The 25,126-nt window shown below is 46.7% G+C and overlaps 1 protein-coding gene across 1 annotated transcript; it reads left to right on the plus strand.

Moving 5' to 3' along the window:
* The first annotated feature begins 4,703 nt into the window (after window positions 1-4,703).
* Window positions 4,704-24,554, plus strand: Ildr1 (immunoglobulin like domain containing receptor 1). Its single transcript, XM_036204097.1, is given in 9 exon segments — window positions 4,704-4,847; window positions 7,676-7,871; window positions 8,940-9,089; window positions 13,786-13,911; window positions 14,425-14,571; window positions 19,766-19,897; window positions 20,112-20,872; window positions 20,874-20,900; window positions 24,513-24,554. Coding segments are annotated over 9 exon segments (1,725 nt in total).
* The last annotated feature ends 572 nt before the right edge of the window (window positions 24,555-25,126 follow it).

The raw sequence follows: 25,126 nt of genomic DNA on the forward strand, positions 1-25,126 counted from the left end.
TGCAACCTCTTTTCCCATCTGATACTACACTAAAGTAAGAAATGTACGAGGTTCTGCAAGCACTTGGGAATACGTACGGCATTTGGCTGGTGAGATACTGTGCCTTCATTGGTCTGCTTTCCCTCCACTTTACTGTAGGATGCCAGTCCCCACTTGGCACAGCAAAAATGGCCTCGGAAAGTACCTGGTGGCGGGAAACGAAGAATCCCCTTCCCCTTCCCTCCTTCCCATGTGTTCTCAGAGCTGATCTGAAGTTTCCATTCTACCCTTAAATGACAGGACTCTGCTCCCTTCCTCTTTCACAGAAGAGGTAAAGTATGAATGGGTTTGCTGGTGTATGGGGCTATAAAGCACTCAGTCCACTAACTGCTTTTGCAAAGCGGAGACTATCACGATAGCTTACGCTGGTATAATTTCAGTTCTTCAAGATAATTTCTTTTAACATTCTGGCCTTAGTTGATCTTAACCTCTTAATTTAGCTGAACTAAATGCAAAGGACATGGTGAATGGACAATGCTCATTGAATGTCTACCATGTGCCGGCTCTTTGCTTATTGGGACATTTATCATTCTCTACTATGAGACAGATAATTGCCGTTGTCTGATTTTCCACGGTTTGGAAATAACTCACCAGGTCTTTAGGATGGAGAGAGAGTGTTAGGTTTAGAATGTAGGCAACCAGGCCCTAGACTTTAAAGTTTTCAGGAGAAAAATAATAGAGTCAGAGAGGGTGTTAGGTGACAGATTGAACATAGGAAGGGTCACAAGATTGGAGAGAAGTCAAGAATTTGAAAACTTTTAGTGCTAAGTTTGAAAGAACAAACAGGTAACCAGGTCATCCACAATCAGGGCATTTCTCATGTGAATGAACTTTTTCTGCTCGGGTTCTGCTGTCTCTTGAGTCTCTTCCTAAAAACCTTGGGTTGACTACCATGCATGTCCAGTGTGGTTTTTTGGACAGAGTAAACCTGAAGTGTTGACTACTGTTGTGGATGTCCAGTGTGGTTTGTTGTACAGCGTAAAGGTTAGAACTAAAGAAAAAGGAAGCTGGGACAATTTTGCATTTGAGATGGACTAGTTGCTACTTCCTTTTTCTCTCTCCCAATCTGAAAAATCCTGCTGCTTCTGAGCGTCTGGTGCCTGCTGTCCACTTGTTTAGGAAACATTGTAGTTTTGAGTTTGATTCCAACACTGACATTTGTTAAATTAATTTGTGCAGCTGGGCACATAGGTCTTGGTTTATACCCTCTGAGCTTTTGTCCACGTGAATGAGCAAGAGCTTATCCCTATCATGGAGGTGGGTGTTAGGAACAAAGGCCATCCATCCATCCTACAGGGTCTAGTATATTTCTGAGGACCAGCAGCAAGGACACAAAGGTTCCAAAGTGTTTGGTACTTCCTCTCCCTGATAGTCCCACCAACACTGGGGTGGGTGTGGCAGAGCAGCAGCGAAGGTGTGTGATCCATACAGGTTGCTATGGGTAGACCTCAGGAGGAAGTACAAATGAGATTAACACTCAGAACCCACCAAGACCTGAAATGTTTTAAGCCTTGAGATTCACGTTAGGGATGAAATGACATAGAGGCAGAGTCCCTGGGCAGCAAAGCCAGCACTGACGTTGGTAAAGGTGACGTGGTCACTCCAGCTATGACTTGCTCATAATAAGGGCATTCATTTCATGTAAGAGGAGCTAGGTGCGTATTTGCTAATCAAGGCCATCACCCAGATCCCATTCTCCTTCCTCTAAGGGGTTAGAGTCGGCAGTCTTCAAAACTCCCAGAGCACCAAAGTCCCCTTCCTGACCGTCAGCACACACATTCTGCCCTCTCAAGTGCTTGTCTCTGCACAAACGCTGACTGGAATTTGAGTAAGCTGCTCATACCAAATTACCCTTCAGCCAAAGAGAGAGCACATGAGTTAGGATTGCTGTGCCTCCTCCTCCCTCTAACTGAAGGAGAGCCAAGAGGAACAGCAAGAATACAGCACAGGGAGAGAATCCTTACCCCGAGCCCCATAGAGTGACTGCAGGTAAGCCATGTGTCCACATTGAGTGTAAAGCCATGCAGTCTCCTTCCTGGATTGCATTTATTGTTTAAAAGAACATATCTGAAGATGCCGTGTGAAGCAAAGGTTTTGTTTAGAGCCAAATGGTTTTTCTATGTATATCAATCAGTGTGTATGGTGGTTGGTATTCTGGGGTGTCTTTGAAGGTGCTGCCAGAGGGATTTAACTGAGAAGACCCACCATGAATGTGGGTGGTGCCTTCTCCTAGGCTGCTGTCCCAGACAGAATACAAAGGTGAAAGTGATTGGAACATCAGCATTTACCATTCTCTGCTTCCTGGTCTTGCTGAGATGTGAGGAGCACATGTTCCCAACACCACGAACACTGTCCCATGTCATGAAGGACTGTGCCTGCAAACTGTGAGCTGAAACAGAGCCTTCCTTGCATTTGTTGGGAATTTGGTCACAGCAGTGAGAAAACGAAATGAATCGATGAACAAGCCAATGTTAGCAAGGGCATTCTTTTTAAAATTTTATTTAACTTTATTTTATGTGCACTGGTGTGAAGGTGTCAGATCCCCTAGAACCGGAGTTACAGACAGTTGTGAGCTGCCATGTGGGTTCTGGGAATTAAACCTAGGTCCTCTGCAGCCCCCAAAATCTTCTCTTTTAGCTGTATGAAAGCTGTGATGCAGGAAAGCTGTGAGGACAATTTAGGTCTGTTATGGGGGGCGGGGGAAGAAGAGCAAAAATCAAAAATAAAGATTCATTACTTTTGTCCTTGCTGTGACTAAATATCTAATAAGAAGACATTTAGGGGGGAAATTGGCTCATAGTTTAAGAACAATAGAGTGTATCAGGATAGGAGAGTCACGGTGGTACAAGTGTGAGGCAGCTGGTCGCGTTGTATTCCCAGTCAGGAAACAGAGAGCAGAAAGGCAGTAAGGTTAGGCTCTAAAGCTTTAAGGCCCTCCACTAGTGGTTCACTTCTTCTAACAAAGCTCCACCTCCTAAGGGTTTCAGAATCTTCCAGAACAGCACTCTTCCCTGCGGACCAAGTGTACACATACATGTGTCTGTGAGAGACAGTTCACATTCAAACCAGAAGGAGGAGCAGGAATCGTTTCATGTGCAAGAACAGCATTGTGTTGTCTTCCATGGAAGGCTTGAGGTCTGTCCCTCCTTAGTGGTTCTGTTCTGCTTGGCCTGAGTTCTCAGAATCCTGCAGCTGGTAAAGACAGCGGCTCATTCCCACCAAACTCTTGAAGGTTTATTCTGAAAATGTGCTTTTTTTCCCATTCACAGTTGACTAACACACCTAAGTACACCACGCCCTTCCCCATTTCTCTTCTTCTGGGATGCCATCAGTGATTATCCATGAACTAGGCAATGGATGTGTCTTGACTCCACTCCATCCTCCCATCACCCATTCACCACCAGCCCTCCCTCCCTTAGGCTGCTGCAGCCAGATGTTTCTCCAGGCTCCCTAAACAACATGCCTTCCTGCTGAGAAGCTTTGAGCCTTCTTTTGCTTTCCTCCTGAAGCCGAAGTCTCCCTCCCTCTCTCTGCTTATGATATGTGGTCTGAATCCCACCTGAGCCCCTAGGTTTGGGCTTAAATGTCTTGCTTCTTTGCACTCTTCATACACAGCTTTCACTGCTGAAGAGTATCTCTCCAGCCTGTCTGCCACCGGGCATCCTGATCATAGCCCAGTCCTAGAGACTGGCCAGATCACTTCTGACCACCAGAGCCTGCCCTGAGCAGTGTTCTGCTATCTCTTCAGAGACCAGAGACGTGAGAAAAGCAGAAAAAAAGTGCCAAGCATAATCTAGTCTGAGGGCTCTTAGGAGACCCATGGTCAAAGGTGGAACACCCGACCTGGAATCATGTGACTCTAGCTTTCAAGACAGGCCATCTATGAGGGGGTCTCAGGTTTGCATGGGGTCAGAGGTGATTTGCTCACCTGAAGGCCCGCTGTTAGAGCTAGGACTTGATCTTTGAGTCATTTGTGGAAAATCAGGTTATAGAGTTAATTCCATACCAGCCTCTTCTTCAGAAATTACAGTTTCTAAGTGGCCATTGTACCCTCTGCATGAAACCCAGGCAGCTACATCTTGGAAGTCTATACATCATTTTATCACCATGATAAAATATGTCAGTTTTCTAAAATGTGACTATACACATACTACTGGCAATATGTAAGATGCCATCACATGGCACAAAGCAGGGTACAATGCAGAATTGCATAAAACAGTGATGGACTGAAAGAAAAAAAAAAAAAGAGGCCCATCTTGGTCCCAGAGGACACAGGCTTGTAGACTGACAATGTAAAACTGATGACCTGAATTCGATCTCTGGAACCCACAGAAAGGTAGAAGGAGAAAACAGATTCCATGGAGTATGAATCTGGTCTCCACACATTTGCCTCCTCCACCACCAATAATAATAATAATAAAATAACAACAACGATAATTATAAGATAGGTCCAGTTAGCCGCCTCAAAGGCAGTGGTTCTCAACCTGTGGGTCATGGCCCTTGTGGGTGTGGGTGTGGGTGTGGGTCGAATACCAGATACCCTGCATATCAGATATTTACATTACACTTCATAGCAATAACAAGTGTAGTTATAAAGTGGCAACAAATAATTTTATAGTTGGATGGTCACCACAACATGAGGAACTGTATTAAAAGGCAGAAGCATGAGGAAGGTTGAGAACAGTGACTCTAAAGGGATGGCAAAAGGGAAGGTGGTCCTACTGGAGAGCTCTGTGAGAGAGAAGAAGAGGGGAGCAAGAGCAGCAGAGCCCCTAATTGCCCTTTTGCAAGAACATGGTAAAGTCAGTGTAGGTTGAGTATCTCTTATCCAAAGCGTTTGGGACCGGAAGTGTTTGAGATTGAGGTTTTCAAATTTGGGAATATTTGCATAGTCTTCATTGGCTGAGTATCCTAAATCTGAAAAGATGATCTCTGAGATGGTCTAAAATCAGACACGTTTTGAGTGTCATGTTGGCACTCAGGAAGTTTTGGAGGTGCTGGGGAGATGGCTCAGTGGGTAAGAGAACTTATTGTACAAGCATGAGGACCATCACCCATGTAAAAGCTAGACTATACGCTTGTAACCTTGGCACTGGGGAGGGTGGAGACATGTGTTGGGGTTTGTTAGGTACAAGAAAATGGTGATTTCCATGGACAGTGACTCTGTCTCAAGGGAATGAAGTAAAGAGCAGTAGACAAGACATTCCTCCTCTGGCCTCTGCATGGGACCCACAGATATGCACATCACACACAGACACAGCAAAAAAGAAAAGCAATTTAGGATTTCAGAACATTTCAGATCTGAGTTTTCAGATGAAGGATGCCCAGCCTGTAGTGCTATCCTTATCCTCCTCAATAGCTGAGGCTAGACAAGGAAGAAATTCATCTATTGTCCAAGTGACATGATCTGTGTCTGAATCCAAAGCCTGGACAGTTGACCTTTAACATGTAGTCTCTTCTGGCTGTTCTCCAAGTTCCCGAAGCTTCAATTTCTTATTTTCTCCTGGAAATCTCTTAGAAATGTAAGTTCTTGGGCCCCACCCAAATCCCACTGAGCCAGAAACTCCTGGCATAGGGCCAAACAACCTGGGCTGTCAGCAAGCCCCATAGTGACATAAACTCAGCCTTGAGTACCATTGCTCTGCACTAGTCCTCCAACCGCTCCCCAAGAAGACCCCCTTGGTTTTTTTTTTTTTTCAGTTTTCTTTATTAAGAAAATTTTGCTGGGCGGTGGTGGCATATGCCTTTAATCTCAGCAGAGGCAGAGGCAGGCAGATCTTTGTGAGTTCAAGGCCAGCTTGGGCTACCAAGTGAGTTCCAGGAAAGGCACAAAACTACACAGAGAAACCCTGTCTCGAAAAACAAAAAACAAAAAACAAACAAACAAAAATTTCTATTCACTCTACATATCACACACAGATCCCACCTCTTCCCATCTTCCATCCCCCAGCCCTCTCTCCCAAGCCACCCCAACATCCCTACATCCCCCAAATCGAGGTCTCCCATGGGGAGTCAGCAGAGCCCAGCACACTGAGCCTAGGCAGGTCCAAGCCCCTTCCCACTGCACCAAGGCCGTGCAAGGTGTCACACCACAGGCACCGGATTCCAGAAGCCTGCCCATAAACCAGGGACAGATCCTGATCCCCCTGCCTGGGTGCCCCCAAATAGTTCAAGCCAAACAACCCTCTTCTGTATCCAGAGGGCCTACTCCAGTCCCATGGGGGCTCCACAGCCACCAGTCCACAGTTCATGGGCTTCCACTAGTGTGGCTGGAGAAGACCCCCTTGTAATGCAACCTAGAACCCACAGGAGCATCCCAAGATGCTGGCTGTGGACAGATCTCTCACCATTCCATCTGGTGCTTCTAGCTAGCTGCCTAGCTCCTCATCAAGACACGTGGAGCTTGAAGGAGGCCTGATGGCTTCAGGGCTCTACGAGGAATTTTACAAAAGAAAAAAAAAAGTCTCTTAATGCCACCAAAGCCTTCTTGCTATTTTCTGTGGCCCTTGCTATTTCATTTGCTCTGTGTTGACACTGCCTGTCTGTGCAGCTCAATGTCCACTGCTTGCTATGTCCTTAGTCATGTATCCAACCACCATCTGTGCCATGGAGAGTAGGCAGGGTTGGTATTTGAAGAGTGAGAGACAAACCCAGACGTTTTCTCAGAGCCTCCATATTTATCAACCAGGAAAGTGCCCTCTGCCTGGAGGGCAGGGCGCTTTGAGGAAGGCCTGGGGAGGCTCTTCTCTCAGCCTTGCTGCCTGTAAGACGTCCTGAGAGGACAAGGGTTCCTCTAAGGAGCTGCAGGCAACTATGGAAAACGGTGGAGTGGGGGCGGGTGTTAGAGAGAGCAGTCCAGACTGAGTGGCCACAGTGTGAAGAGCTGGAGGAGGGAGTAACCCCAGCCCTGAGGAATTCAGCTCAGAAGGGCTGAGGCATGTATGAAGTGAGACAGGAAGTGAGATGAGGTAGCTGGGAGAAGAGGTTGACCAACTCACCTTTTGGTCAGAGGATAGAGTTTGAATGTTAGGGAAATGAGAAACCATTTTTTTCTCTTTTCTTTTCTTTTTTCTCTACTTCCTCCCTCCCTCCCTCCCTCTTTTCCTTCCTTCCTCCCTTCCTTCCTTCCTTCATCCCTTCCTTCCTTCCTTCATTCCTTCCTACCTTTCCTAAGATAGGAGGCCTCACTATGTAGACCAAGCCGACCTCAGACTCACAAAGATCCACCTGCCTAGGCATCATGAGTGCTGGGATGAAAAGACTGTGCTACCTGAGCCTGGCCACAAATGGGAAACCACTTTTAGAAGAGAAGGCATGGGGAAACTGGTTTTAGCAGGATCACTGTAACTGTGGCCTTATTTAAATACAGTTCTTTTATTGTGGTGGGTGTGTGGTTGTTACTGTTGGGTTGGTGTTGGGCGTGTTAACAGACTGAAATCTGGGAAGGTTCTCACACACACACACACCCAGTGGGAGGTGGTGGGTGGTGGATGGGGCCCTTTCTTTCTGTGGACTGCTCAGCAGGAGCCTGTGCATTTGAGCGCCCAGCCAAAGGTGGCAGGAGGGCAGAGGCTGTGCTGCTTTTGTTCATTTGCATGGCTTTTATTACTCAGGCACAGAAGTAGGTCACCTTTAGCATTGTCTCTTGCTCCTGCCTTCAGGGTGTCTGTCCTTGCTGGTCACAGTTCAGCACACAGAACGCTATGTCACCCTGTTTGCCTCCATCACCCTCAAGTGTGACTACACCACCTCTGCTCAGCTCCAGGACGTGGTGGTGACATGGCGCTTCAAGTCCTTCTGCAAGGACCCCATCTTTGACTACTTCTCTGCCTGTGAGTACCCTGGTTCTTGTTCTGCCCGTAGTTCCCATGCATCTGTACGTGATCATCAGGGTGGAGGAATCATTATACATCACAAATTGTCATCACAAGGAGCTGCTCCGACACTGTCCCTTCACTTTTCAGATAAACTGAACCCAAGCAGCACAACTAGTTGTTCAGGGGCAAATGTTGGTTCGTTTGCACCACGCTGTTGAGGCAGCGCAGACATAAAGGTCTTAGCATGTTCTTCTTCCTGGGCACTCCTCATTCAAACCAACTCTGAGCCTTCTGGGACCTCAAGGCAGTGGCCATTGTTTGGAAGATCCCAGCTCGCTGCCTCACTTTGAGTGATGTAGAGCTCTCTGCCTCCATGCAGGTCTTTGCTCACGGGCATCTCAGGTCACCGCGATGTGCTGTTCCTTCACTTTAGCCAAGTCCGGCTTCTCAGTTACAATGGGGCCCATTCACGTCACCTCCTTCCCAGATCCCATTTCTAACCTCCCTCCAGCCCCAGAGGAGCCTGGAGCTCCACAGTCAGCCTGTGGTGATTAGACCTATAGAGAGTGTGAGAGTACAAGGAGGTAGTCTGTTTGGGGCAAGGAAGTGGGCGTTCTGAGGTGATGTAAAGGGAGGAGGGCATGGCTGTGTGCTCCTGTAGCTCTGGGGCTAATGCCTTTCAGCAGGACTGGACAGAGCCCCCAAATCTCCAAATCTCACTGAGCTTGCCCAGTGAGTCTGCATCGTTTCCTTGTGAGTTATCCTTAAACACTTGGGAGGGAGGAGACTAGGGTGGTAAGCAGCAGTCACCTGGAAGATTTAGCAGCTTTGGGGTTCCCTACTGTGAAGGATGGGTGAGTGAACTCCCACTGGAGCAGAAGCTGAGTGGGGGAGGGGGGTCACTTTGTAAACGAAACAAGGGAAATTGGCAAGAGAAATGGCACATGCAGACAGGCTTTGGACATACATGGCTTTCAAGGGGTTTGAAGTATTATTGATGAGAGTGGGGTTCCTGACGTCTGTTAGCCTCCTCCAGACCTGCAGAATCTGACTGGTTTGAGTGACTTGCTGCTCTCTTCTCAGCATACCAGGCCGCCTTATCCCTGGGCCAGGACCCCTCCAATGACTGTAATGACAACCAGAGGGAAGTCCGCATCGTGGCCCAGCGTAGGGGACAGAATGAGCCGGTGCTGGGGGTGGATTACCGGCAGCGCAAGATCACCATCCAGAACCGTGAGTATGGGGGTGGAGGCAGGGGGAACTAAGGCTTGAAGAGGATCCAGACACAGGCCTAGCAGGCTGAGTCAGCACGGGATTCCCCAAGATCTTCTGGGGCCTAACAACTGACTTGGTCACTGGGTTGTTTGAAGCAGGTGCCGGATTCTTAGAATGTATTCCACCATCGGAAGCCACTTCCCTGGGACTTGCTGTGTGGACCAGAGGATGTTCCTCAGCCTTAGCTAAAGGTCAGGGTGTCACTGGTTCTTTTGTTTCCTGAAACTCAGGCTGAGATGTGATCTTGCTCCTTTGATACTTCTTACAAGTCATTCTCAGGGCCCATTCACACACCAGGTCCCTGAGGTCCCCTTGGTCACTCTTGATGCCTGGAAGCAGGGTCTTGAGGGCAAGTGGATTCTTTGAGACTACTGCCATCCCTGGACAGAGGACGCAGCATTGGCTTGGACCCAAGCCTGGGTAAGAGTCTCAGTGGTTCTCCTCATAAGCCTAGCTACCAGCATCAGGTTGGCCATTTTCTCTGCCTCTTCTTTCTTATCGGAGAGAAAGCCACATGGCATCTGTCCCCAACACTGCAGTAAGTGCACAGGCTTGGAGCTGGGTCTAAAATAGGTCCTTTCTTTGTACCTGGTACAAGAAGCCTCCACAGCACTGGGCCCACAGCTGGACTCAGGCACGGTGACTGTTCTGCACTTGCATGTGACATTGAGCAAGCCCCTTCACATTTTGGTTTGTTTTTTGCCTCAGTTTCTATTAAGTGGGACTGGCTGTAGAGCCCATCTCAAAGGGATGTAGTGTATGAAAATCACTTACCCAACAGTTAATTTGGAGTAAACCTAAGTCATCTAGTCAGGATGTTTTTATATACTAAGGATTGGCTAGTGCCCCACATTCCTAGCTTGTCATCCTGGATTACTGTGAAGTTATAGTGACAGAGACCATTTCAGTGAGCTTTATATACCATTTAAAAAAAAAATTATTTGTGGGGATGGAGAGATGACTCCACAGTTAAGAGCACTAGCTATTTTTCCAGAGGACCCAGGTTCGATTCCCAGCACTTACGTGGTGGCTCACAACAGTCTATAACTCTACTTCCAGGGCATCTGACACCCCCTTTTGGGTTCCTTGAGTACCAGTCATGCAAGTGGTGCACACAGACAGACACATGTAGCAAAACATACCTATATACATAAGAATACATAAATATACATAAAACGAAACAAACAAACAAACAAAAATTAAAACAAAAAAAGTATTTGTGGGGCCAGAGAGCTCAGTAGTTAACAGAACTTGTGGCTCTCTCAGAGAACCCAAATTTAGTTCAGGCAGCTCACAGTTGCCTGTCATTCCAGTTCCGTGCAGTCCAATGCCCTCTATCTGGCCTTTGTAGCATGCAGCACTTCACTGACATGCACAAAACCACACATGTGCGTGAGCATACACACACACACACACACACACACACACACACACACACACTCAAATAAAAACAATAAAAGTAAATCTTAAAATAAATTTGCTGGCTATAAGGGAAAAAACACATAGCAGGCTGCTTCTGGTACTCAGTGTAGGGAATTAGTGAACATTTTATGACCTTTTAAAGGGCCAATTTACCATTGCTTCTACTTTTGTAATACTTTAAAAATGATCTTTTCACACTTGCCCTCTGATTTTCCCCAAGGTCGCCTCTGACGCTTAGCCTAGGGACTATCTGCATCTCCCTCAGTCTCCATGTGCATCCACAGAGGCTTACATGGTTCTACTTCCTCAGAATTGGCTCTGATCCGACCCCTGGGCTCCCATCTTTAAGTAGCTGGTCTCCTTTAGAGTTTTTGAAGGATGAGAAGTCCCCGTGGAGAATCTGGAGGGCCGTCTGTGTATCTAGTTCTGAGTAGTGCCTTTCACTACCTCTCTTCCTGACCCCATCTTGTTCTCACTCCTAAGGGAAAGCAGTATTTCCCCTAGGGCTGGATTGCTAGCACCAGGCTCAGCCTGGCTTCTCAGAATCCTTGTTTTCTGACACTTTCATGTCTGAGTTTCTATCATTCCAGAGGACCCTGCCAATGTTTAGATGACCCTGTCATCTAAAATATTAACATGTCTGAATAGCCTCGCCATGCTGACATTCCTCAGAAACTCTTTATGACTCCAAGGGAAGTTGGGCCAGGTTTCCATTGCTCACTAAGCACTTTCTTCATTCCAATGGGTCTGGGGGTGGGGGTGGGGGAAGTGGTAGGTTTAGAGACTCATGAGGAAAAAAGGCTTTGCAAGGTCTGACGTAAAAGAGAAGGAAACAGAAGTCAAAGTTTGCTCCAGTCTTGCATGACCTCACGTTTTTGTTTCAGTTACTCAGTAGATATTTCTTGACAAACAGACAATAACCAGTTGCAGATATGACCACCGACTGTGCAGCAGCAAGTCTTGGAACGCTGAGGTCTGTCTAATCTCTGTAGTTCCTGAGATAAGCCTGAAGACCATCACTTTGTGCTGCTCTGGGGCTCTGACTGGCTTTTAAACCAGCCAGCACAGAGAGGGGCTGGCTCCTCTTGAATTTCCCCACAGGTTGTAACTTAACAATTTGAGCCATTTGGTTTTAGAACACTGGTCAAATTCACTTAACTTGAAAATATATGTTAACCATTGGTTGCTCTTCAGTGGGCCACGGCACATCAGGTACTCACAGGAATGCAGTTCTTTTCTTGGCTAATACTCTGACAATGCTGGCAGTATTTCCTGTGCACCTTTAAGTTCATTGCACAGCTGTCCCTTCAAGCACCAGAGCCACTCGCTCATCTTGGACTGGGAAGGGGTCTAGGCTGTGAAGTTTTCCCTCCATTTTGGAGGAAATAGCAGGGCTCACCAGTCTGAGGCAGAGTTGTGGGTGTGAAGCTATGCTGAGTGCTATCTGCATGTTGTCTGTCCACTCCCTTAACCTCTCTCTGTCTTCAGTTTCCTTATCTGAAATATAGCTAAGTGATCATACCCACTTCTCAGTTGGCGTTGCATTTGATTGCAAATAAGCAGCAACTAAAGATATTAGTAATGTAAGCAAAGGGAAGCTCGCTTTGATCTTCTGTATAAAATCAGAAACACAGAGTCCACACCTAGGGCTGCACCTCATTAAATTCTTGGGGGCCCCAAGTTCATTTCTACTTACCCAGATTGTCATCTTCTTTCTAGATGTATGGGTCCATTTTTTGTTTCTAAAATAAAAGGCCCGTGGCCGTGTAATTTGCAAAGAAAAGAGGTTTGTATAGCTCATCACTCTGGATGCTCAAAGTCCAAGAGAAGATGGTGCCATTGGTTTGGTCTCATGAAGGCTCACAGATGGCTTACCACCATGAGAACAGCATTCTTGTAGAAGAGCCCACAAGATTCAGAGCTCATAGGGGGATACAGGAGACCAAGGCGCAGAGAGGACCATTCTTGTTCCTCTGTAACCACCCATTCTGTTGTGAACCGAGGAGATGTAAGGATGACTTTAATCTCCTCTCAGGACAGCTCATCCAAGTGAGCTAATTACTCTTCTCATCTCCGTCCCTTAAAGATCCCACTGCCTTCCAACAAGGCCACACTGTGGCTAAGCCTCCTATACATGAAACTTTGGGACACATCCTCAGACTCTATCCAATTCACAGCAGCCAGGGAATGAAGTGTAAGAGATAAAGAAGACAGAGAAGACCGCTCACATGCTCTTTTAAAGAAAGTTCCTGAAACACTCTTACGTACATTCAGAGCTGCGTCACTTGGAAGACAGGATGGAAAACACTGACTTTATTCTAGGTGGTCCCCAACTTAGTCTATTTTATGTTCTTTCATAATAAGTGTACCTGAGACTAGGTAATTATAATCCATGGCAATGCAGTTGCTTATGTTTGTTTATAGAGGCCAACAAGTCTGGTGAGGGTCTATGGCTACACTATCACACAGCAATTAAGAGGGCAAGAGGAGACCAAACCCATCCATTTGTTGGTTTGTTTTTGTTTTATTGTGGCAGGGTTTCACTATGTAGCTCCGGCTATCCTGGAACTTGCTATGCAGGCAGGTACACCAGGCTGGTATGAAGCTCACAGAGATCTGCCTGCCTCTGCCTCCCAAGTACTGGGATTAAAGGCATGCACCACCACTCCCAGACAAACTCACCCTTTTTAATGGCTCCAACCTACCTACCCGTGAGGATAGAGCCCTCATGACTCATTCTGCTTTTTAAAAGTCTCTTTTCTCTCTTCCTCCCTCTCTCTCAGAAAGTGTTTGATTAAACTTCCAGGGCATAGTCCATCAAGGTCCTAATCTCTTCATACTCATATAATCACAATTTTATTTCAGCATGAGTTTTAAAGGGAACAAACATACATTTACTTAAACTATACCAGCCGTATACATACCCAGCAATTCTGTGATCCTGTGAGAGGGGAGCAACATCTGTGGGAGACAACTGGGACTCTACTTCACCCACATATATGGATATATAGTGGAAATTAAAGGAGACAATATATCCAGAGCCTTATAAACTACTAGTGGGGTTCAATAGGTGTTTATCCATCAACCCCATCTCAGGGAACAAAGGAAGGTCTGAGGAAGGACCTGGGACCTCTTTCTCATCAATCACAGGCCTCCCTAGAAATGACAGTTCTGAGGTCCCAAAGCTACCATGCCCCCAATAACTGGCATTTTTCTCTTTTCTCTTACATAGGAGCAGATCTTGTGATTAATGAAGTGATGTGGTGGGATCATGGAGTATACTATTGCATCATTGAGGCTCCAGGAGACACGTCAGGAGACCCAGATAAGGAGGTGAAGCTCATCGTCCTGCATAAGTGCCACTGGCATCCTCTCAGGTCACGTGTCACTGTGCTTTTTTTTTTTTTTTTTTCATGCAAAAGTGCCCACGCATAGCAGCAAAGTCAGAAACAAACAGGTCTGTGTTACGGCCATTGGACTGGGCGCTTCTAATGGTCTCTTACTAGAGTTAAACTTTTTTACCAGCATATCCCTTGAACTTAACCTCTAGGTCAGTGGCTGTATTTACTAAGGTCTAGAACATTGGTTCTCAACCTATGGATGGTGACCCCTCTGGGGTCGAAAGACCCTTTCACAGGGCTTGCCTAAGACTATCAGAAAACACAGACAGTTACGTTACCATTCACAACAGTAGCAAAATGACAGTTAGGAAGTAGCAACCCAAATAATTTTATGGTTGGAGATCAGCACAGCATGAGGAGCTGTATTAAAGGGTCTCTGTGCTAGGAAGGTTGAGTGGTCTAGAATGTTGGAGTAGAGGCATCTCTCTAAAGATTTAGTTCATGCTCCTTTGGCTTCCTCTCTGTGGTAGATTGGCTGACAGTGATCTTCATCATCCTCGGAGCCCTCCTTCTCCTCCTGCTGATTGGCGTGTGCTGGTGCCAATGCTGCCCTCAGTATTGCTGCTGCTACATCCGCTGCCCCTGCTGTCCCACCTGCTGTTGCTGCCCCGAGGGAGGTGAGAGAACACGAGTGGCAGTGGGTTGGGCATGATGATACAGGTGCCCGATGCCCCACGCAGATAGGTTTAGCTTTCTCAGGTCAAAGTTCACAGTCGTTCCAGGATCTCCTTCATGCCTTCCTCCTTTGAAGGTTCAGAAGACAGGAGCAGCAGCCCTGAGGATGATGCTCAGGAATTTTCTAAAACCATAGGGAAGGGGGGCCATAACAGGATGTCTACCTATGAAATTCTTTTCTTAGTATGCAGATGGAGTTGGATCAACTGTTTTATATGGAAGTTTTTCCTTTTGGGTATTTGGGCAAGTCAACTTTTTCTTTCCCAGGTCAGAAGTGGAATAGAAAGTTTCAGCACTCTAGCCATCCCTTGGTCTTTTTGGCAATCTGTCCCCATCCCAAAGCTCTCCAAGGGCCCCAGGCCACCAGTCATCTAATTAGTATGTGGAGGATACTCATCATTTTGGGGAGCCCAAGCATTTTAGGAGTTGTAGCTTGGAAACCAGGGACAGAGACCAAATATGTTTCTTATTCTATTATAATTTCACAACACTACTTAGAGATGGGATGAAAAGAACAGGACAATCGAGAAAGCATTAGTCCTCAAACTGAAGTTCACACTGAATCTTGTAGCTGTTTTGGTCAAAATTAATTGCCGCTCCTCCCCCCAGCTTCTGACACAGGTGATGTAAAGCTTGTGCCGGGGAAGAGGAGAAGGAACAGAAACTCTTAGCATTACCTTTCTTTGGACTGGAATTTCATCCTATAAAAGAGAAATTTGGGACCAGCAAAATAGCTTAGTGGGTAAGGTGCTTTCCACCAAGTCTGACACCCCTGAGTCCCATCCCTGAGACCCGTATGGTGGAAAGAGAGACCTGACTCTTGAATTCCAACATGTGTGCCCTGGCACATATATGCCTACACACACACACACACACACACACACACACACACACACACACACAAATAAAAATATAATAAGACTCTAAGATGCCCTAAAATTTTAAGTTGCAGAATAGATATTAAAGGCAAAAGAATGTAAAGAATGTTCTATAGAGCACTTTGCTTAGTAAAGAGATGGGAGTTGAATCAACTGTTTTAACTGGAAGTTTTTCTTTTTGTGTATTTGTTTTAAGTAACATTTCCTTTTCCTGTAAAGTACCACATGGCAGAACAATCTGAGAAAAAAAAAAAAAAAAAGAGTAGACTAAAGCAAGTCCCCAGAGACAACCACTCCTGTCATGGTCCATGGGGAAGAAGGAAGTTTGAAAGGAAAACATGATGAATTACCTGACGTAATCTGTGATGTCAAGGTCAGTGGTCTGGGTCTGGTTTCAGAACTGTGTTCAGCGGTTGCCTGGCGTCTTACAGGAAAAGAGAAATAGCTTCCATTGAATGTCTGTTCTATGTGTGCCCTTTGCATCTACTTCCTCATGGATCTTCACCACAACCCAACAAAGGCATATGTCATCACCATTTCACAGGCAAGGTCAGGGAAGTCTCACAGCCAGGAAGTAGCAGTCACTTGCACAGTGTTACACCTCTGATTTGTGCCATGTGTCCCACATGGGAACTGTCACAGCCTCTGTGGACTAGCTGAGGTCATATGGACTCTTAAAAGAGGAGGAAATAGCCGAGAACTCAACATGAGTCTACAGCGCTTCCTACCTTTCAGCCTTTGGGACAGAAACCATGGAGATGTCACTGTCATGGGTGTAGTCACATGTGAGATAAGTCCTCACAGGGTGACTCCTTAGGCCACAGGGCATTAAAAGCATGCAGGACTAGGGCAAAGCTGGGATGGGTGATGGATGCATGTGATTAGTGAGCTGAGAAGCAAAGGTTTGGTTTCTCTTCAGTGGCTGGAGTTTGCTCATCTAAAAGAACCTGTGTAATGAAGAACTGCAGGCCATAGTTAAGGTCCTTGGATTTGATCAGACAATCTCATGTTTTTAACTTTCCTGACAAGTTTGGTGACAAGATGGATGGCAGGGATGATTAAGAAAAACTCTCTGAATAGGGGACAGATTCTGATGTTGTTTTATTTTATTTTATTTTTTTAGACAGAGATAACCCTAAGAATGTTTATAAGCAAAGAACCAAAAGGGAATATGGAAGCCCCATTTAAAAAGTGGGGTAATCATGGACAAGTGGCATTACCCTTGGGAGCAGAATTAGGTCTACCAAAAAGAGCTGGCCTTAAAAAGGAAAGAGACAAGAGTGTAGGCAGCCTGACCTCTGACGAGAGAGGTCACTCCATGTGGAGTATGGTCTGTGTATGAAGGAGAAAGTTGAGGGAGCCCACAGCCTGCCACAATTTCTGCAAGTCAAAGTCCAGTGCTGGAGACAGAGCTTAGTGGCTTTGAAGAGACCCCTGGCATCAATCCCAATACCATAAACAAACAAACAGAAGGAAACCTCCAGAAGGATGTTGGAGATTCTTGAACATCTCCCACCACAGTCCATCTCCCAGCCAGCTCCCACCTTCCTGAGTTGTGATGGGGGGCTAGAGAGAACAATGGAAGTAGCCCTAAATTTTAGTAGATCTAGATAAGCCACTTACTGTTGGTAAACAACCCTCATAGGACTTAGAGATGAACATTTATGAAATTGAGCCTATTTTTTTATATACAAGAACTAGAACAGCTTCTCTTATCTCTGAGTTTCTGGCCTCCCCTCCCCAGAGAATCTCTCTTTATATATAACAGGGAAGAGTGGGGCCTGGGGAGATTTCTCCAGTTACATAGACCTTGGCAATCTAGGCCCATTGCTGTTGGCTCCCTGTGAGGGCTAGTTCCTGTCCTTAACAAAGAAGATGCAGTCTGCTGGAAATTCATGGGGACCTGAGAAGTGGGGTGTCTAGGATGAGGAAAGGCATGTTTGATAGAAAGATCTCCCAATGGTGCCCATCCCGAGGAGGACCATTGGAGGTCCCATTGCTTGGCTGGGACCAGGAAGCCTCTGCTGACAGATCCTTGAGGCTAAAATGGGTATGGTGTTCCCAGAAGCTGCTGAGGATGTTGATGAGATAAGACTGGCCAGTTAGAAAAAGCAAAGGGCTGGGTGGCCACGGGGTAAAAGGATGGTAAAGAAGAAGGAGGCTTCTGTGAAAGCAGAGAGGAGGTGGTAAGAATGGTGATCTGTCATGGCCGAGGGAAGTTGACATGGCGGGGGTGGAGAAGGGAGTAGTGGTTTCAGAGGAGGGTGAGGTGTTGTCACTTTGTCTGTCCCTAGTAGATGCCTTAAACATTATACCCTGGCTCTTCTCTCAGAGTCAAAGTTGAGTGTTGTTTAGACCCTGTACACGTGTGTTTCTTCTAGAGCTAAGGCAAAAGAAGCAATTTGTTATAATAACAATGATAGTCTCTGTCTACTGACTCACCTTTTAGGCACTCCATATGTTTTGCCTCATTTAATTCCAGAAACTCTGTGAAAGATCTATTATGTCTAGCCCAGAGACTCTGAAAACTTCAAGTCACACAGCTACAACAGTGTGGCCCTCACAACCTTTATTTAAAGAAGCCTATCCCAGATGGCCCCATTTCTCAGAATTTTCCTGAATCTTCAGTAGCCAGCTCCAAGCTAAAAGAAACTGCACCATACCCTCTCGTGTATCATACCACATCATACCACAGGTCACTAAGAGACGTTGGGTCGGAATGCAGCTTCTGTGATCTCAACTTCCTCATCTGTTTCCCACATTTAAAGACATCTCAAGGCCAGGCGTGGTGGCTCAGTACTTAGGAGGTGAGACAGGAAGCTCATTATGCTTGATGCCAGCCAGGGCTAGAGAGTGAGACCCTGTTTCAAAAAACAGGGTCTAGGAGGGGAGAGAAGGGTTAACTTGTTTACATAAACTATTAGGTGTGCTGATAGTGGCCAATAGTGGGGCTTGCTAAGCTGCTCTTGCCCCTGTCTCCTTTGAGAGCTGTGGGTTGGTGTTAAGGTGTGGCAACTCTAGGAGCTGTTTCAAGTTTGCATTTGATTTCCTCCTGGGCTGTGACTCACCAATGGGCTGGAGCCCTGGACACTTTTGGGAGGTTCTGTGGCAGCCACTTCCTGTTGTGTTGGAAGATGGCTTAAGGGCCTCAGCAGCCCTGCCACCCTGTGTAGCTGGGTACAGAATACCTGCCTTCTGCCCTGTTCTTCTGTACTGGAGGGGGACTGAGGCAGAGCCGGGCTGGTTTACAGCTAACCCTGAAGCTGGTGAGACTCCCGGGGTAGAGGCCTGTCACAGTTTGTAGCAGCATGCATCTGCTCAACGCATGGATGGGCAGAGTCTTAGGGAGGCAAGTGGTACTTGGCCACAGATACCTCAAAATGGAAACGAAAACAAATAAGTGTTTGCATTTTTAATTGCACTTGCTGCCGACTGTGTGCTTCGGGCCAGCCACACGTAGGGGACCAAAGTGACATTTCATAGACCCTTGTGTTGCTTTTTGACATGGTCCCCAATACAGGATTACTTCCCTTCCATTTGCCTGTCCCATCCCTATTTGTTGTAAAGGCTCCACTCCAACACACTTCAGCTTTATGTATCCCTGGCCTTCCTCCTACGTGTTTTCCCTAACCCAGCACTGGTGTACCAGCTGGAAACATGGTTTAGCATCACACCATAGGACAATTCATAGCCTTCTCTAAGCCTTTTACTATGTGAGACTTCTCTGTGCAGCCTGAAGTTTGATTGACTGCTTATTTAGTATGTGTGTACTGTCTAAGCACTTTAGGTGACTGGGAGAGCAAGGAGCGGAGGATATGTTTTGAGGCTAAGGAGTTGAGTTTTTTAAACGTAGACCTTCCTAAAGTGTGAGAGGTGTAGCCTTTAATACAGAAATTCATTCCCAGCCCCCTTGCTAAAGACACAGGGAGACATTGTTCCCTTAACTCTTGTTTCCAGAGATAGGTAAAGAATGGGTTCCTGCCGGGCGGTGGTGGCACACCTCTTTAATCCCAGCACTCGGGAGGCAGAGCCAGCCAGATCTCTGTGAGTTTGAGGCCAGCCTGAGCTACCAAGTGAGTTCCAGGAAAGGCACAAAACTACACAGAGAAACCCTGTCTCAAAAAAACCAAAAAAACTAAAAAAAAAAAAAAAAAAAAAAGGGTTCCAAGGCAAGAAGCTGGAAGCACAGACCGAGCGAGGTGGGAGGTGTGGGACTCTGGCTGGCTAAGGGTCTGTGTTTCTCCTTCTTCCCCTGCAGCCCTGGCCCGCCACCGCTACATGAAGCAGGTTCAGGCCCTAGGTCCTCAGATGATGGACAAACCCCTGTACTGGGGGGCGGACAGGAGCTCCCAAGTGTCATCTTATGCAATGAACCCGCTGCTGCGGCGAGGTAAACTTTGCCAGAAAGTCATGGGAGGAAGAGGGAGAGGGTGAGGGCAGAGTGTGGCCCCGGGCAGAGTGTGGCCCCGGGCAGAAGAGCTGCATGACCAATGGGGTGGGAGTGAGTGGAATCCTGCTAAATAACAGGACCCCTTAATGCGATGGTTCCTAGGAAGATGTCTGAGGCTCGTAGTTCAGTGTGCTCTGCCCTTGTCTCCATTCAGATCTGTCCTTACGGTCCAGCAGCCTTCCACAGATGCCAATGACCCAGACAGTTGCTCCCCCTCCGGTGGCCAATGGTGTTCTGGAATATTTGGAGAAAGAATTGCGGAACCTCAACCCAGCCCAGCCTCCCGATCTCCGAGCCCAATCTGGCTACCCTGGCAGCATGCTGTCCTCTCTGGGCCCTGCAGAGGTTGTGGAACGCAGAGTCATCCACCTGCCCCCGCTGATCAGAGACCCATTGTCCTCCAGGACCAGCAACACCTCACACCAACAGCGGCTCAACCCTCTTCCTTCTAGACACAGGGATCTGAGCCAGGCCAGGAGGCAGCGCTATCACTCAGAATTCCTCCAAGAGCTCCAGGACCGGGGTATCAGACCCTGGGCCCCAGGGAGAAGGGAACTGGACCCCAATTGGAGTGGGAGGCACCATCGCTCTAAACCCAACGAGTCCTCCATGCCCTGGTCAGACTGGGACAGCCTGAGTGAAGGCCCCTCGTCCAGTGAGGCTCCTTGGCCCCCCAGACACCCAGAGCCCCGGGAAGGTGCCCAGAGGCCCAGGGGATGCAGGCACCACAGCTACTCGCCTCCCTTGCCCTCAGGCCCCAGTTCTTGGAGCTCTGAAGAGGAGAAGGAGTCACTGCCCAGGAACTGGGGTGCCCAGCACCATCACCGCCACAGCAGTTCCCAGTCCCCAAACTGGCCTGAGGAGAAGCCACCCAGCTACAGTTCATTGGATGTCACTCCAGGCAAGAACAACAGGAAAAAAAGGGAATGTGGAGAGGCGCTTGGTGAGCCTGGGGCATCCTGTGGAGGGTCGGGCATGGGCAGCAGCCCCTCAGCCAGCAGTCTGGGCCACAGCTGACACAGGTCCTGCAGGATCTTAGTTCTGCTTAACGGTCCAGGCAGGCGGGGGCACTGGCTTTTCTTGGAATGAAAGGGTCGAGTCAGTGCAGGGTGCAGAAGAGGCCCAGGGCTTGCAAAGGGCCTTCTCTGCCTCAGTGTGGATTCAGCCATCTTCTCTGTCCCGGGAGGCAGGTCAGGTGGGTTCTGCTGTCATGCAGGTGAGGAACTCAGTCTCAGAATGACTAAGCACCCCGTGGAAGGGAACTAGACGTGGGGTTCCAGCTGCTCCTCTAACCTTGACTTTGCAACTTTATTTCCACAGTCCAGATTAGAAATGGGCAGGGCTGTGGGTGTTTAAGTGAGCAGCAACTGTGCTGTGTGTGAGGATGAGGTCTTCCCAGATACCCCTGGAAAGGCTTACCAGACTGATGCAAACCACCCTTGGCCTCCCCGTTAGGAGTAAAACTTTAGGACGCTGTGAACACTGACTATGCGGGTCACTGTTTAGCAGGAAAATACACCACGTCAGAGTCTCAGGCTTTTAAAAATTAATTAATTAATTAAAGAGGCATGATTTTTAAGCCAGGTGTGGTAGTGCACAATTTTACTCCCAACCTGTAATCCCAGCACTCAGGAGGCTGAGGCCGGAAAACTGCCACAAGTTCAAGGCTAACCTGATCTACCCTCTGAGACCCCATCTCAGAAACACCATGACTTTAAGAAATCGTTTTACAATTAACCCACCTCGGTGCCAGCTGATACTTTATGAAAATACTCCACCATTGCTCAAATGTAAATGATCTACTTACTCAGAGGCAATTTACAGGCTACCCATGAATAGATCTTCTCAGACCAAAACCTTTTCCTCGTTTTCGTCTGCTGAGACAGGTCTCAGGACACTCTGAGAGGAAGTCCCAGAGGGAGGGCATAATCTAAGAACAGCAGTCTCTTATGGGCTTTGAAGGACATCAACATCATCATCATCAAATACACACACACACACACACACACACACACACACACACACTTTAAATCAAATACCTGTGTGAAAGAGCTAGCCCCTCAGGGGAGGTGCAGGATGTTTCTCCAGGCCCAGCTGAGATGGAAGAATGGTATGAGGAAGACAGTGAAGCCTAGCAGTGCTTCTGAAATCATCAGTGGCAGCTGCGTCATCTCACAGATGTATGTGAGCACCGAGTCTGCAGTAATGAGAAACTCCTACCAGCCCTAGGCGCTGAGCTGTACACATTTTGCCCATGTTGTATACTCCCTGCAGCAGCCCTGTACTATGAGGCCTTTGAGTTAAAGATTTGTTTGCCAATGGCCCTCTGCCCTGGGCGGGTCCCTCACACATCTCCTTGAGTGTCCCAGCTGAAGCTTAAGGAGTGACCTCATCCACACACGATATAGTTGCTTCTCTGCAATACGGTCAGTAGAAGGAGTCCTGGAAAGAGCACAGAACCAGTTAAAGCTGCACTGTCTAGAACCACCCTCACATGGTGATCTTTCTCATGTAGTGACTCAATATGCCTCTTCCTTTTAGCAGAAAAATGTGATTTTTCAAGTTTCTGGCACATAGCCAATAAAGAGCGAAGCCCAAGCTTGAACATAGCCCTCTGGTTCATAAGCTTTTTCAATAACCCACTGTGTTCCCTCACATAGAAGGCATTTTTTGAGATCAATAATGCTTCCTAGAGACCATAGCTTCCCAATTTTCTCCAAGAATCAATACCCACCCCCACCCCACCCCCCAGTGTTTGGGGCTCTGAGTTCATTTTCTAGAAATATCACCTTCTACTTACATTCTGGCAGTGACCAGAGGTCCAGGACCAAAGCTTGACTCTGCAGATTAGTTCATTTAAAAGATGCAGTTTGTTGTCCTTGTAGCTTTGCTGTGAAGGAGACTCTCTGCTGCCTGGCGCTCCATGCTTCCTTCCTCTCCAGGTTTCTGAAGGCACTGGAGCTTGGCACTTTCTGTATTGTGCACAGTTAGGCCACTAGATGGCGACGTTTGATAGAGCGTCACTTGAAGGTTCTCTGTTCCTTGCAATAAAAATACGTTATCACCTTTAAGTCAGGCTTTATCAGTGACAGGTTTACCATAACTTTAAATAAAGTATCCACTAAAAGATTTTGAATAAATATTTAATATTTTTAATAAATATTCATTAAGATATTTTAATCAGAGGAAACAGGACATAAATGTTTTTAGGCTCATGTGGAGCCCTCTCTTTCAAGAGTAATGTTTAATAAACATACACAAACAAGGACTTCTGTGCACATGACGCATTGGCAATCTAAACTAGGCAAGAAGTGCTGTCTGCTCAGTGCCCAGGAAAACATGAACGGAACTTCTGCTGTGGGTGTGCCCACTCAGCTTGACTCCAGCTGAGCTCCTGCTCACTGGTGACCCTTTCATTCAGTCAAAATGAAGCAGGAACTTCAAGCTTTTCACTCCAGTGACTTCAGACTGAATGGGCCCTGTGTTCCTAGCCTCCACAGACTATCTTTCTTTCCAATCTTGCCCTAATAGAATGAGTTCCAAGACCCTCTGGCATCTTCAAAATTTGGACTACATACATTTGGTCTGAGTGAGGAGAAAGCCATAGTGTTTGTTCCTGGGCAAACCTGTAGTGCTCTGTAGTAAATACCAAGTATTATATTTTTGCCTTAAATTCTTTATTAGTTAAAAAAAAATGTTGTATTGGGATCTGCAATCTTCTACTTTGAGTTTCCCTTGATCATGCCAAGGTCTTCCTGGATGAAGTCCCTTTGGTCATTTCCAGTGTTATCTTCTGTGCCAGAGAACATTCACCACAGAATATTCAGGTTAGAAACGTTGGCCCTTAAAACTCACTTTCCCAATAATGAGAAAGAGATTTTTAAAGCGATCTGATGCACATACCTATGCAGTGTCTTTAGGACTGTTCATTACAGGTCAGGTGTCTTGTTTTTTCAAATGAGATGAGGATGGTCTCCTTCCTGAACTCCAGTTGTAGATTGTCAAAAATGTAATGAAATGATTTCCCTCCCTGAAATGCATGGAGAGGTTTGAGAAACATAAACCTTAATTCTGGCCTCATCAAGTGAGAAAAACAAACAAACAAAAAAGGCAAACAAAAACAAGCCCACAAATAACAAGAGGTCTTTTGAAGACAAGCCATTGAGTTTGTTCAGGAAAAGTCTGAAAAATAACTTAAGAGCAATACTACAGTCTGAAGCTGAATGAAAGGGTCGGGGAGGAATGATTCAGAATATGAACAGGGAGCAGAGCTGTCTTCATGGTAAGTTGGGAGATGAACTGGTGAGGGGAAAGCAGGCCTTTTCTTCCCTCTACTGGAGACTTGAAGATAATACAAAAACAACAGTGAGGGCAGAGTAAAGAAGATTAGAAATTTTCAGAAATTGACATTGTTTGAGGAAGGCCATTGAGAGGAAAAACAATGGCACTATGAAAGGTCAAGAAATATGTAGCAGGTTGGACCAGTTCACCTTGGGCATTATATGCATGGACTGGAGATTGGGCTGCCTGTAGCTTTTGTGTTCTTATTCCTCAGGAGAGAGAGAGCTCCCATAGTGGATGGAGTATGGTCATTTAGTCTCCAGGCACAATGCTGCTTCTTGGATCCCACGTGTCCTCAGCATCACCAAGATTTCCAGCTGTGTTGGGAAGGACACTGCACATCTGTGTCTCTCAGTTGGAGCATAAATTCTAAGCATCAGATAGAAGAGTTTTCCAAAGAGGGGTTTATGGGATTAATAGCAAGTTCTCCCTTTGTGTATGCCCTCTGCATATTCCATGATCTCTGGCTTGTAAGGGACCCTAGCTAGGATGTGATCCCTTGGGAACACAGTGGCCCAAGTGTTGAAGTGGGCCACGGTGCTCAGGACTAAAGCATTTCAATAACAACAACTCAGGATCTTTAAGAAGAAATCAAACCTATTTCAGAAACAGGAAACCTATAGAATATTATGGGTAAATTCCCGTGGGAACTTCCTGTCCTCTCTTGAACTTCTTGGGGGGGTTTCCACGTTAAGTGTCCCTACCTGCAGTCCTGAGCATGCCCGAGTTTCCAGTCTTAGCTCATGCAGAAGTTTGACGATTCTGTACCTTTCACAGGCTCCTTTTTGTTGTTGTTGTTTGTTTTTTGTGTTTTTTTTTTTTTTTTTT

The sequence above is a fragment of the Onychomys torridus genome, chromosome 12 (assembly GCF_903995425.1).
Source record: "Onychomys torridus chromosome 12, mOncTor1.1, whole genome shotgun sequence".
Taxonomy (NCBI): domain Eukaryota; kingdom Metazoa; phylum Chordata; class Mammalia; order Rodentia; family Cricetidae; genus Onychomys; species Onychomys torridus.